Source organism: Nannospalax galili, unplaced genomic scaffold (assembly GCF_000622305.1).
Source record: "Nannospalax galili isolate Female #2095 unplaced genomic scaffold, S.galili_v1.0 scaffold976, whole genome shotgun sequence".
In the NCBI taxonomy this organism is placed as follows: domain Eukaryota; kingdom Metazoa; phylum Chordata; class Mammalia; order Rodentia; family Spalacidae; genus Nannospalax; species Nannospalax galili.
This window is the reverse complement of record NW_008339381.1, coordinates 339869-352169: the sequence shown is the minus strand read 5'-3', so window position 1 is coordinate 352169 and position 12301 is coordinate 339869. Positions and strand designations below refer to the sequence as shown.

Genomic DNA, 12301 nt, shown 5'->3' with positions numbered 1-12301 from the left:
ATCCCAGCATCCTCTGCAGGCCAGCAAACACACCCAGGACCTTGGGGTGGAGGCAGGCTGAAAATACTGTTTCCTGGTACTTCCCAGATAGGGCCTGGGCTGGCTGAGCAGATGCCTCTTGCCCCACAGTTACACTGCAGAAGTTCAGCTTGACATGCATTATCTTGTAGTAATGCCAAAATGAAATCACAAGCCGAAGCTAAGCATCGCCTATCCAAGGGGGCAAGCACAAGAGAGAGACCTTTGGCAGGATGCTTCAGGCCAAGGAACCAGTAAGGTAGAACCCAGAGTCAAGGAGAGCTCCATAGTGTTTCTTCAGGAGCAATAGTCACTGCCTTGTCCAGGTGGGGAGCCTTGAAACCCCCAAACCATGTTGTTGGCCCTCTCTAAGCTGTTACCTCAGAAACACAGAATGACTCCTAGGCTTGCATTTCAAGTGTTTGAAAATGGCTGTACATTTTTTAAGATCCTATAAAGGCTTTGAAAATGTAAGTGTAAACAATTCGCACACTGTCCTTGTAGGATGAATAAATGAATAAAGCTGTGTTATCATCAACAAAAACTGGTATCTCTAGAATCCTGTGGTATGCAGTAAAAATGGGAAGAATCCAACTGAAAAACCAATATCTAAATTTCTTCAAAAACCAGCCATTTACAAAAACAAGATTCAAATGCTTCTTGTAATTTTCTACTTGTTTATATAACTCTGGAATATGCAAAAGCAATAAATAAATGATAATCTTTTGAAAACTCTATGCACATGTGTTTTAGGGTTCAATTTTCCCATTCTGCTACTTCTTCAATATTTTTAACACAATTTTCACAATTTCTAAATATCACAGAAACTTTTCCACTTGCAAATATAGCCCAAACAATCCTTGATTTTGATATCTGATTTTTAAGCAATGTTTTCTCCTCTTTTTCTCTTATTGGTTTAAAAACTGCCAATGATACATCTCCCTATGTCCTTGAATCAAGACTACTCTGACTAGAGGGTGATTATGCAAAGTTTATTCTAAAATCAAAAGCTAGATAAGACCTCCTACAGTTTTTGTTTGGTTAAAAACAACCTACTGAATCACATTTCTGATTAGGAATTTGAAAGTACCAGCATCCTGTAGGAAAATGCCAGCATCCTGTTTTAGGGTCATAATTTCCAATTTGCATTTAAAAACTGCATCTCCAACATGGGAATTTTTTCTCCCGCCTAAGACTACTACCTTTGCGCCTTACCTCAGGTGCCCGCCACTCTCATCATGATCACCCCCCCAAACTTTTCTCCCTTCTCTTTTGTTTCTCAACTTACAACAACCTTGTCTTTCTTAAGTTCTCTTCTGCATTTGATACATTGTCCACTTCCTGTGTCCATGGCAGCCCTCGGCTTTCCCCAAATGTCCTCTCCTGGTGGCATTCCTACCTTTTGGTGACCCCACATTGGAACTGTTTATGATCCTCTCTTCTTCCCGTCCTTAAATGCCCTGTACCTCAGGATTCCATTGTCAGCCCCTGTCTGCCTCTGCACTGACTCTGCTCTTTCAGCGATGTTTCTTGATCATAGCTCCAGCACAGTAAGAGAAGTACCACTCCACACATAGCACATGGGAAACAGACTGTGAAGAACCCATTAATTCCCATACTTGGCATATTAGTCATTTTTGCCATCACTGTGATCAAAATACTTCACTGAAACCACTTAAGGTAGGAAAGGTTTACTTGGCTCAGCACTTCAGAGGGGTTTCAGTTTGTCACAGTGGGGAGTACAAGGTACTGGGTCTTCTGGGCAGCAGCATTTCCTCATACTGCAGTAGACCAGGAAGCAAAAACTGCAGGTGGGAACCAGAAGCAGGTATAATCTTGAAATCTCACTCCTAGTGACCACCTTCTGCTCGCCAGGTTCCACGTCCTAAAGGCTCTACAGCCGCCCCTAAACAGCACCTCTAGACCCTGGGATCCAGTTAAGAAGATACATTTTGATAAGTAGAATGTCCTCATAATGAACTCTTCCCACGAGCTGGACAATACTAAGAACTGCTTTAAAAACACCCTAATAAATGGAACTCATGCTTTACCATCAGGAAGTAATTTGGATAGAAGAGTGTTGGAGAACAATTTCTTGTCCATGGGTCAATAACTTTGAGTTGACATGGACTCAAAACTTCCTCTGTGACTCTTTCCAGATTTTCCCAATGTATCAGGCATCTCTAAGAAGCATCTTCCTGAGTTCTGAGAAGGTGAAAGAGGACAACTCACTGGTCGCCACAGGAAGATGGCATCCTCAGAAATGAGCGTGTCTCCTATATCTTATGATACATTTTACCTCTCTTTCAATCAGAATATGATGCTTCACTATCATTAACTATTCTTTGCCTCAGTTGCTCAATGAGTTTGTTCTTTCTCTAAATTAAATAGGGTAAATTAAATTTTCAGGTAAGATAATGACTTCTGATGAAATAAAATATAAGTAAATAGAATTCAGGGTTGATTCTTTACTACCATTAAAAACATTGATGTTGGGACTGGAGAGATGGCTCAGCAGTTAAGAGCACTGGCTGCTCTTGCAGAAGACCTTGGTTTAGTTCCCAGCACCCATATGGTAGCTAAGTACCATCCATAACTCCAGTACCAGGGAATTAGACATACTCTGACATCTGAGGACATTGCACAACATGGGTGCATTTACATACATGCAGGCAATACACACATACACATAAAATAATAAAAATAATAACAATTTAAAAACACTGATATTTTGCCTCTCCTATCGTATTTTGCAGAACTGTACAAATATTGAGTGTCTGAAAGTCTCTTGTACAGTGAGACGACTGGGAGGTGGAGAAAGCGCAGTCCTCAAGGTCAGATCGCGATTGTGGGCCCACACGTTCCTCCAGGTGAGAAATACCACCACTCACCTATAACCTCCTCACAGAAGCTCAGGAAGAAGCCTCGTTATCTGTGTGTGTGTGTGTGTGTGTGTGTGTGTGTTGTGCATGGGTGGGGGGTATATACGTGTTTGTAAGGATGTGTGTGTGTGTATGCGTATGTGTGTGTGTGTGTGTGTGTGTTGTGCAGGGGTGGGGGGTATATACATGTTTGTAAGGATGTGTGTGCGCATGTGTATGCGTGTGTGTGTGTGTGTGTGTGTGTGTATGCATGTGTGTAGAGACCAAACGTCGACTTCAGGTGTCTTCCTCAAGCTTCTCCATCGTATTTTCTGAGAAGGGGAACTCACTGAACCTAGTGTTTACTAATGGGCTAAGCTGACTGGCCAGTGAGCTCTGAGGATCCACATGTCATACATACATACCCACTACTCTACCGGCACTGGGATTACAGACTTGTGCTGCCGTGCCTGGCTTTTACATGGGTGTTGGGGATCAGAACTCAGGTCCTCATGCGTGTGCAGCAAGCACTTTACTGAATAACCCATTTCCCTGGCCTAGAGTTTTCATTTTTTTGCCATTTAAAATTTTTTTTTCATAGATTTTTAAACCTTAAAATATTTAACTTTAAAGTTTTAATTTTTTTAAGATTTTTTTTTAACTTTTAAATGTTTTAAGGGTAATTTCTGTAGGGGAGATTTGCCAAGATTATGTGATTACCTTTCCCTGCAGATAAAGACAATTTAATGATTCTGAGCCCTAAGACCTAGTAACTGCAAGTCAGACAAAGGACTTAGGTCACTGCTGGACAGTCAGGCAGAGGACAGAGCAGGGCCTCAGTACCTGCAGTCCATGAAAGCGTGGCTGGTACAGAGATAGAAGCACATGTCCAGAAACTAAACATACAGAACCAACGTAGAAGAAAAAGGGAAGATTGCCCCTCCTAGAAAGTCATCCTGCAGCCCAGACGCCAGCCAGACCAGCATCTCAGCAGAGTTTTGTGAGATTGGGAGACTGCACACTGCGTTGCTTATCTATGCAGTAGCATCCTGCACTGCCATGGAGAAGACCACTGCTTATGAATTATTTGAGGGGGGCGGTGGTATGCATGCATGTGTATATGGATATTTGCATGTGTATGGACACGTGTATACAGGTGTGCATGAATGTGTGTGCACATGCATTTGGAGGCCAAAGTTGACATCAGGTGTCTTCTTTGATCACCCTCCTCTTTATTTATAGAGGCAAGATCTCTTGCTGAACCCAGAGCACACCAATTCCCAGCCATTCTAGCTGGCCATCTCGCTCCAGGGATCCCATCTCTGTCTCTGGCCATCTTGCTCCAGGGATCCCATCTCTGTCTCTGCTTCTGGGAAGCTAGGATTACAGACAGCCACCATGCCTGCCTGACCTTTATGTCGGGGTTCTGGGGATCCAAACTCTGGTCTTCATACTTGCTGTTCTAGTTTGTTTCTCCATTGCTGTGACAAAACACTCTGACCAATACCAACTTGGGGAGGAAAGGATTTTTTTTACTCACATCTCCCTGGTCATAGTTCATCAGAGAGTCCAAGGTAGGAATTCAGGGCAGGAACCTGGAGGCAGGAGCTGGAGCACAGGCCATGGAGGAACTCTACTTACTGGCTTGCTCTCCTGGCCCCTGCTCAGCCTTCTTTCTTATATAATATAGGACAATCTGCCCAGGGGTGGCATCACCCACAGTGGGCAGGGCCCTCCCACATCACTCAATAATCAAGAAAATTCACCCCCAGGCCCATCCAATGGAGGTAACTCACCAATTGAGGCTCCCTCTACCCAGGTGCGTCAGTTTGACACTAAATCTATCGAGCACACTTGCAGTGTGTGCACTTTACCCACTAGGTCGTCTCCCCAGCCTGATGATGATTGTTCTGTCTCCTGAACATGGAGACAATGAAATTCAATTGAATGTACTACTGTGTTAAGGCCTTATTGTACAGAGAAGGTTGGAGTCAGCATTTTCTGACTCATGTTTGACCTACTAAACTAAACAGATTCATCTGCCCTGTTGTGACACAGAATTTATTTCTTTACAAACACAGAATTTTGTGTCTCTAGATTTTCATGTTTCCTATTATTTAAAATAATTTGATAATACAATGAATCTTATTTAATTTTGATTATAAAACAAACAGGAAGACAGTTGTTTTTCTTTTCAATTTCTGTGCAGCTTATTTAATACTAAAACCTTTATAAAGTCAATACAGTTATAACCAGTACATTGTGAATGAGCCAACTAGTTCAGAGAGGCTAAAGAGCTCAAGTTCTAGAGTTAGCGTGGGGTTTAAGCCCATGTTCTTCAGCAGTGCCCAGCATTTCTTAATTTTCCTGGGGCCTTCAATCCTCAGTGATATGGAAGTTACAGGGTTTACTTTTTCCTTCTATGAATACTTATAATCAAGTGCAAATAGTCTGCATTGGCTTGAGTATCCAGATGAGGTACTTGAATAACAGAAATAAATGTGTAAACATTTATTTAAATTACATCTTTCCTCACTGTCTGAGTGGATACAGGGTCAGGAAGCACAAGCTTACCTCCGATCCTACAAGGCTGTGTTCAACTTGGCTTCCATGGGACTGAATTCCCTCCTTTGTGGGATGAAAGGATTGGGCTAAAAGTCTCCTTTCTTTCCTGAAAATCCACTGATGTATGGGCAGCTCAGATGGAACCTCTCCTAATCAGTTATTTATGATGTTTATTCTACTTAGCTGAAGTCAGCTATAACTCTGCAAGCTCTATTAATGGCCTTCTTTTGTACTGTGTTGACACTTCAGTTGACTCAGAACAGACTATGTCAGAATGGCTCTCTGAACATTAAGGAACAGCCAGCCAACCTTTCCAGAGGTCTGTCTGTCTGCAAAGAGCCAGGTTTCTGTTGAATGATGGCCATGTAGCAAGGCACCAGGATAAATGCTTTCGTATGAATTACTAATTCTTACAGCAAGCCTGTAGAATACATACGGTTATTATCAACTGCATTTTACAGAGAAAATGAAGACACAGAGGTCATGTGGCCTTCCCAGGGTCACCTAACTGGTAAAAGAAGGGGTCTGAGAGATGTGTCCTGGCTAAAGTGCTTAACCAGAAATCACCATGTGATGACAGTCGCCTACTTGAGGTTCTATATCATAATCATTGTGGGACTGCTAACCTACTATGCCACAGTATAGGTTACTATAAACACAGTATAGAGATTTTTTTTTTAATCAGCATTTAGAGATTTATCACTTTTTAAAGGACTTGTATATTGCATAACATGTTATTTCAGGATCCAGGAAGGAAAATATTTGTTGTTTTGAGACAAAATGTCACAACACAGGTTGGCCTCCAATTGATAATCCTCCTGCCTCTACCTCCTGAGCGATGGGATTAGGTGCAAACCATTACAGCTGATGATAAAGAAAATATAATTCTTGGGTTGTACTGCTTAACCAGGTAATAATAGTAATACCCACATATAGTTATTGGAATTTAAAGTATTTCAACTTAAATAAAATTAAACATTCACTTCCTTAATCGTGCTGATCATGTTTTATGGGATCAACAGCCTTAGATGTGATTCCTTTCTAGGACTATACAGATAAAGACAGTTTCCATTCTTTGAGAAAATTCTATTGAAAAACACATTTAGAACTTTAAGGGAGTACATTTCTCTTCAAAGCTGCAGGATGAGATCACACGGTCATTATCATATGTCCCATTGAAGACCTGCATTGTGTTTAATAGTAGCTTTCTGACTTTCTGACCTTTAGTATGTCCCCTCTCAAATAAGACTGAGGTCTCTGGCCTCATGACAATATCAACTACCACCTCAAAAGGCAAAACCTTTATCAGGAGTCCACTTTTCAGACTAGTGAGATAGCTCAGCTGGTAAAGTGTCTGCCCCACCAGCGTGAAGACCTGAGTTCACATTCCTATCACCCACATAAAAAGCCAGGCACAGCGAGCATTGCTGTAACCCCAACACTTGGGAGAGGTAAGGTAGAGGTAAGTGATTCCTGGGGTTCACAGGGCAGCCAGGGCAGCCAATAAATGAGCTCTCCGTTCAATAAGAGACTGTCTCAGAAGCAACATGGAGAGTAATCTGAGGAAGACATGCAGTGTCAACCTCTGATCACCACAGCCACATGCATGCACGCACCTGTGCAAACACCCACATCTATACACCACACATGGAGAGAGACAGAGACAGAGACAGAGGAGGCAGAGAGAGAATCCACATCTTACCAGGCAGTGTTTATCCAGCCAGAAGTGAGAGCTATCCATGTGACCTCAGACCAAGGAGCACCATGAATTGGCTTTACCTCAAAGCTTAAGTACAAGCATGAACCATACAAGTAAATTTTGGGATTCAGAACTGCCAAGCAAATAAAACGGTGAATGTCTGCTGTATGTTATACAAAACACTAAGGAGTTCTGTTAAGAAGAATGTTGGAAGCTGGATTTGGAGGGAGCCTCCCTCAAAAACACTGGACTGTCAGCTCCTCTAGGGAAGGAAGAATGTGTTTTTTGTCTTTGAGTCTCCCACCCAGCCCCAGCAGTGCCTGACCCAGGAAAGCAGCTCATAACATTTTTCACGCACAAAACACTTAAGGCCAAAGTTAGGCTTGCCTGGGCCACATAGTCTTTATTCAGAATGAAGTCAATCAAACTAACAAATACACAAATCATAATACACTGTCCTTCTTGGACTACGGCAAATGATAATAAAACAGCAGATGTTCAAGAAATGTAAAAACTTGTGGTTATCAGAAAACAAAAACAAGTCATTGAGGTAGCTTGAGAATTCCTGCGGGGATGACCTTGACTGGTGGCTTTGAGCCAGCCAGGAGATACCCTCAGGAGTCATTCCTCCATGCTTTTTACCTTGTTTTTGAGACAGGGTCTCTCACTGGAACCCTAGACCTCACTAAGTAGGCTAGGCCCGCTGGCCAGTGAGCCCCAGGTTCTGCCTGTCTCTGGCTTCCTCCGCACTGGGATTAGAAGCACACATCGTAACACTTGCATGGCAAGCTGTCTACCAACAGTCCCAGTCCCAGTATTTTTTCCTGTATTATATTGTATAGCATTCTGCTTACGTGAACCACGTGGCTCTTTCACCTTCCCCAGTAGATTCTACAGAACAGAGAAATGAATACCTACTGAGCTATCTCCTCAGCCTGGACATTTGGCTATTTTACCACATCCTTGCCAACTCATCCTATCCTCGATCCACAGTTTATTCTGGTTTCATGACTACAGTAAATATTTCTCGCTTTTCAGGCATTTTCTTGCATCTCTCAAACTGAAATGATCTAGCTTGAAGCCATAAGGTTTCCAAACAGAAAGGAAGACCTTAACATGTTAGAGATTGTCAAACATGGGGCAGGAGAGATGGCTCAGTGGTTAAAAGCACTGGCTGCTCTTAGAGAGACCATGGTTCAATTTCCAGCACCCACATGGTGGCTAAAAACCATCTGTAACTCTAGTTCCATGGGAATCTGATACCCTCCTCTGACCTCCATGGGCATTGCATGACACAGGTGCACTTACACACAGGCAGGCAATATACTCATAAACATAAAATAAAAATAAATAAAATATTCTAAATATGTATATTTTTAAAAAGATTGTCAAGCATGGGGCTGGAGAAGTGGCTCAGTGCTTAAGAATGGATATTAGTCTTCCAAAAGACCAGACAAAGTTAGATTCCCAGCACCTATGTAAGATGGTTTATAATCACCTGTAACTCCAGTTCTAGTTCCAGGAGAGCCAGTGCCCTCATTTGGTCTCTGTGGGCATCTGCAAACATATGCAGCATACACTCAAACATACAGACACACAAATACACATAATTAAAAATAAAATAAATCTTTAATAAAGAGTGTCAAAACAATAGGCTGCCTCTGCACTCTGAGCCACACCCTCATTTAATTCAGTTCGAAGAGGCTCACAATTCAGGATATTAACTCTTGGAGACAAATCCAAAGGGTCATTGCCATCCCATCATTCCTGTCCCAGGTGGTGCACTCCTGCTCCAGCCATCTCCTACAAATGAGATAGCCTCAGAAGTCTGATTGGTGGAAGACCCTGCCCCATAAAACTGGCCTCATTGATTTAGACTTAACTGCACCTGAAGGTTTTGAAAACTGTTGCCTCCCACTCATAGCCACACCCCTTAGACACAATCAAGGGACAGATTCAAAGGCAGAGGTATTTTTTTAATTACTTATTTAATAACCACATACTTAGAAGAAGCATTTCATTACATCAGCATTGACATATTCAATAACACACTCCAGAGCAAGAGTACATCTCTTTCACAAGGGGTGCAAGTTCCTAGGTCTAAGTTCATGGTTGAATTAATATAGTTATATATTATTGAACTCAGTATAAGCCCTGTAAGACATAAAATTGGATGAGTTTTTAACCTTTAAAAAAAGATCTCCATTTCATTTTAGAATATGGAAAGACTCATTGTTTTTGCTACTACCACTGAGGTGTTGGTGCATGCATCTCTAATCTGTATCTGATTATTACTAGTCATAATTGGTTGCACTTGGATCCTTGGCGGCTGGATATGTCTATAAAGTCATCAGGTAGATTTCAGTAGTACTGTTTATCACCTCTACTAATTAGCATGATGTAAATTTCCATGCTTCCTCCTCAAATATAATACATTTAAAAAATTTTGTTGATTTGTGAGTGTGTATATCACACAGAACATCCCAAACCATCTTATTCAACTATACACCCACTTCCAGATGGCACCTGCCCATAGACTCCCTCCCCCGACTAGAACCCTTATACTCTGATATCCCTGCTACTGTCTGCTGTGTTGTCGGCACCCCCAGCCATTCCCCACTACTTGCCCTTCTGGTTAATCTAGTCATCCTATCTAGAGGTCTTTGTTTTAGGAGGGTCAGCTGTTCCTCATCTTGCAGTAATCAGTTGTTAATATTCCTTTGGATAAGACTGGAGTCTGCTGTTCATTTTCCCAGTTATATGCTGGATTACTCTCAGGGAGTCCCTTTGGCCACCCTGGCCAACAACTCAAAAGAAGGTATCTCCTATCTGGCATTGTAGCTTGTTACATAGCCTTTAGCTATGCATATGGATGCTTAAGAAATAATATTGGCCCCTTTTATTTGGTTATACTTTCCTTTTGGGTGTTTAAGGCCATACAGTTGGCCCAGATAAATCAATTTGTTTTTACTCTTAAGGTCCTTTGAGGATCTGTTCCTCAGGGATCACATGGGGCTTGAGAGGAGCCCCTGGCTCCTTTCTTTTACCAGTTCCGCCTATGTGAAGATAAGTCAAAGGACCTGCTCAACCATGGCTGGCTTCACTTGGAAGCATGGAGGAAATGATTCCTCTGTGTAGACCCTCCTCTTTGTAGACTGGACACTTGTTCAAGTCCATCTGGTGGGATCTCCTCGGCCTCCGTGATCAACAGAACAGGTGACCCACCACCATTATAGGACATTTTGAGAGATGCTCATAGTCCCCTGGAACTAGTCGACCTAGGAGGGCAAGGAACAAAAACTGTCCTTTATGTCCCTCTGACCAAATTATAGACTTTAAAGAATGTCTGTTAAACACCCAAGAAAGTTAGTTTCACTAGTCTGGTATTTTTAATTACTGTGTGTCATGTAGATAAATCTTGGGCAAAGACCAGTTGTTCTCAGAAAAACCTTTCCTAGACATTCATTTCTTAATCTGCTATGTATACTTTGTCAGTAGGGTGTAGGAGTAATATGGTTCCCTCTGGCTTTCAAAACTAGCTAGACATTGTTTATCTCTCAACTTGTCTCACCCCTCCATCATGGTTTTCCCACTTAAGGTGCCCACATTTCCCCCCTTTTTCCCTTACTAATACCCTTCTCCTATGGTCCTACCTCTCTTGAGCTCCTTCTTTCCCATTATCCCCTAGGTTCCTTGTATACCCTTCCCTCCCCTTCCCTTAAACTAACCTAATTTTTATCCACATCTCCCTCATTAAGGCCTGTTTCCTACTGTTCTTCTCATTCAGGTTCTTTCTTTTCCTTTACCTCCCAGTTTCCTTTCCATTATTCTGGTTCCTGTAGTTATGTCTGGTTACATACTAATTTATCAAAGTCTGGTTCTAGGGTCCACATATGAGGGAGAACATATGTCGATTTTTTTCTGAGTCTGTGTTACTTCACCTGGTATAACAGTTTCTAGTTCCATCCATTTACCTTCAAATTTCATGATTTCATCTTTCTTTACTGCTGAGTAAAACTCCATCGTATATATGAACCACATTTTCATTATCCACTCATCAATTGAGGGACACTTAGGTTGCTTCCATCTCTTAGCTATTGTGAAAAGAGCAGCAACAAACATGGATGTACAAGTGTCTCTGTAGTAGGATGAGTTCTTTGTGTATATGCCAAGGGGTGGTATAAGTAGGTCAAATGGTAGGTTCATTTGTAGTTTTTTAAGAGTTCTCCACACTTCTTTCCATAGGGATTGAACTAGTTTGCAGCCCCACCAGCAGTGGATGAGTGTTCCCCTTTCTCCACATCCTCTCCAACATTTGGTATCATTTGTTTCCTTATCTTAGCCAGTCTGACTGGGGTAAGATGAAATCTTAAAGTTGTCTTAATTTGCATTTCCCTAATTATTAGTGATGTTGAACATATTTTAAGATGTTTCATAGCCATCTTTACTTCTTCTTTTGAGAACTCCCTGTTCAGCTCCTTAGCCCATCTTTTAATTGCATTGCTTCTTGTCTTGGTTCTGTTTTCTGAGTTTGTTATATATTCTGGTTATTAAACCTCTATTGGATGTGTCGCTGGTGAAAATTTTTTCCCATTCTGTGGGTTTTCTGTTTGTTTCCTTGGTTGTCTCCTTTGATGTACAGAAGCTTTTTAGTTTAATGAGGTCCCATTTGTTAATTCTTGCCCTTGTTTCCTGAACAATTGATGTCCGGTTTAGAAAATCCTTCCCTATGCTTCTATCTTGTAGAATTTTCCCAATGTTTTCTTCTAATCATTTCAGAGTTTCAGTCTTTACATTGAGGTCTTTGAGCCATTTAGAATTGACTTTTGTGCAGGGTGAAAGATAGGGGTTTAGTTTCATTCTTCTACAAGTGGAGATCAAGTTTTGCCAGCACCATTTACTGAACATGCTGTCTTTCCTCCAGTGGATGTTCTTGGCCCCTTTATCAAATATCAGATGGCTGAAATTACATTTACTCATATTTGGGTCTTTAATTTTATTCCATTGATCTATGGGTCTATTTTTGTGCCAGTACCATGTTGTTTTTATGACTATAGCTCTGTAATACAGCTTAAAATCTGGTATAGTAATCCCCCTGGTGTTGCTCTTAGTGCTCAGGGTTGTTTTGGCTATCTAAGGTCTTTTGTGCTTCCACATC

At 41.6% G+C, this 12301-nt stretch overlaps 1 protein-coding gene across 1 annotated transcript in view; it reads left to right on the top strand.

Moving 5' to 3' along the window:
- Positions 1-12301, top strand: part of Itga8 (integrin subunit alpha 8) — a 215974-nt gene that overhangs the window by 178282 nt on the left and 25391 nt on the right. The window contains exon 27 of the mRNA XM_008833886.3: positions 2775-2888. Within this exon, the coding sequence (XP_008832108.1) occupies positions 2775-2888 (114 nt within the window). The remainder of the gene's footprint in view (positions 1-2774; positions 2889-12301) is intronic.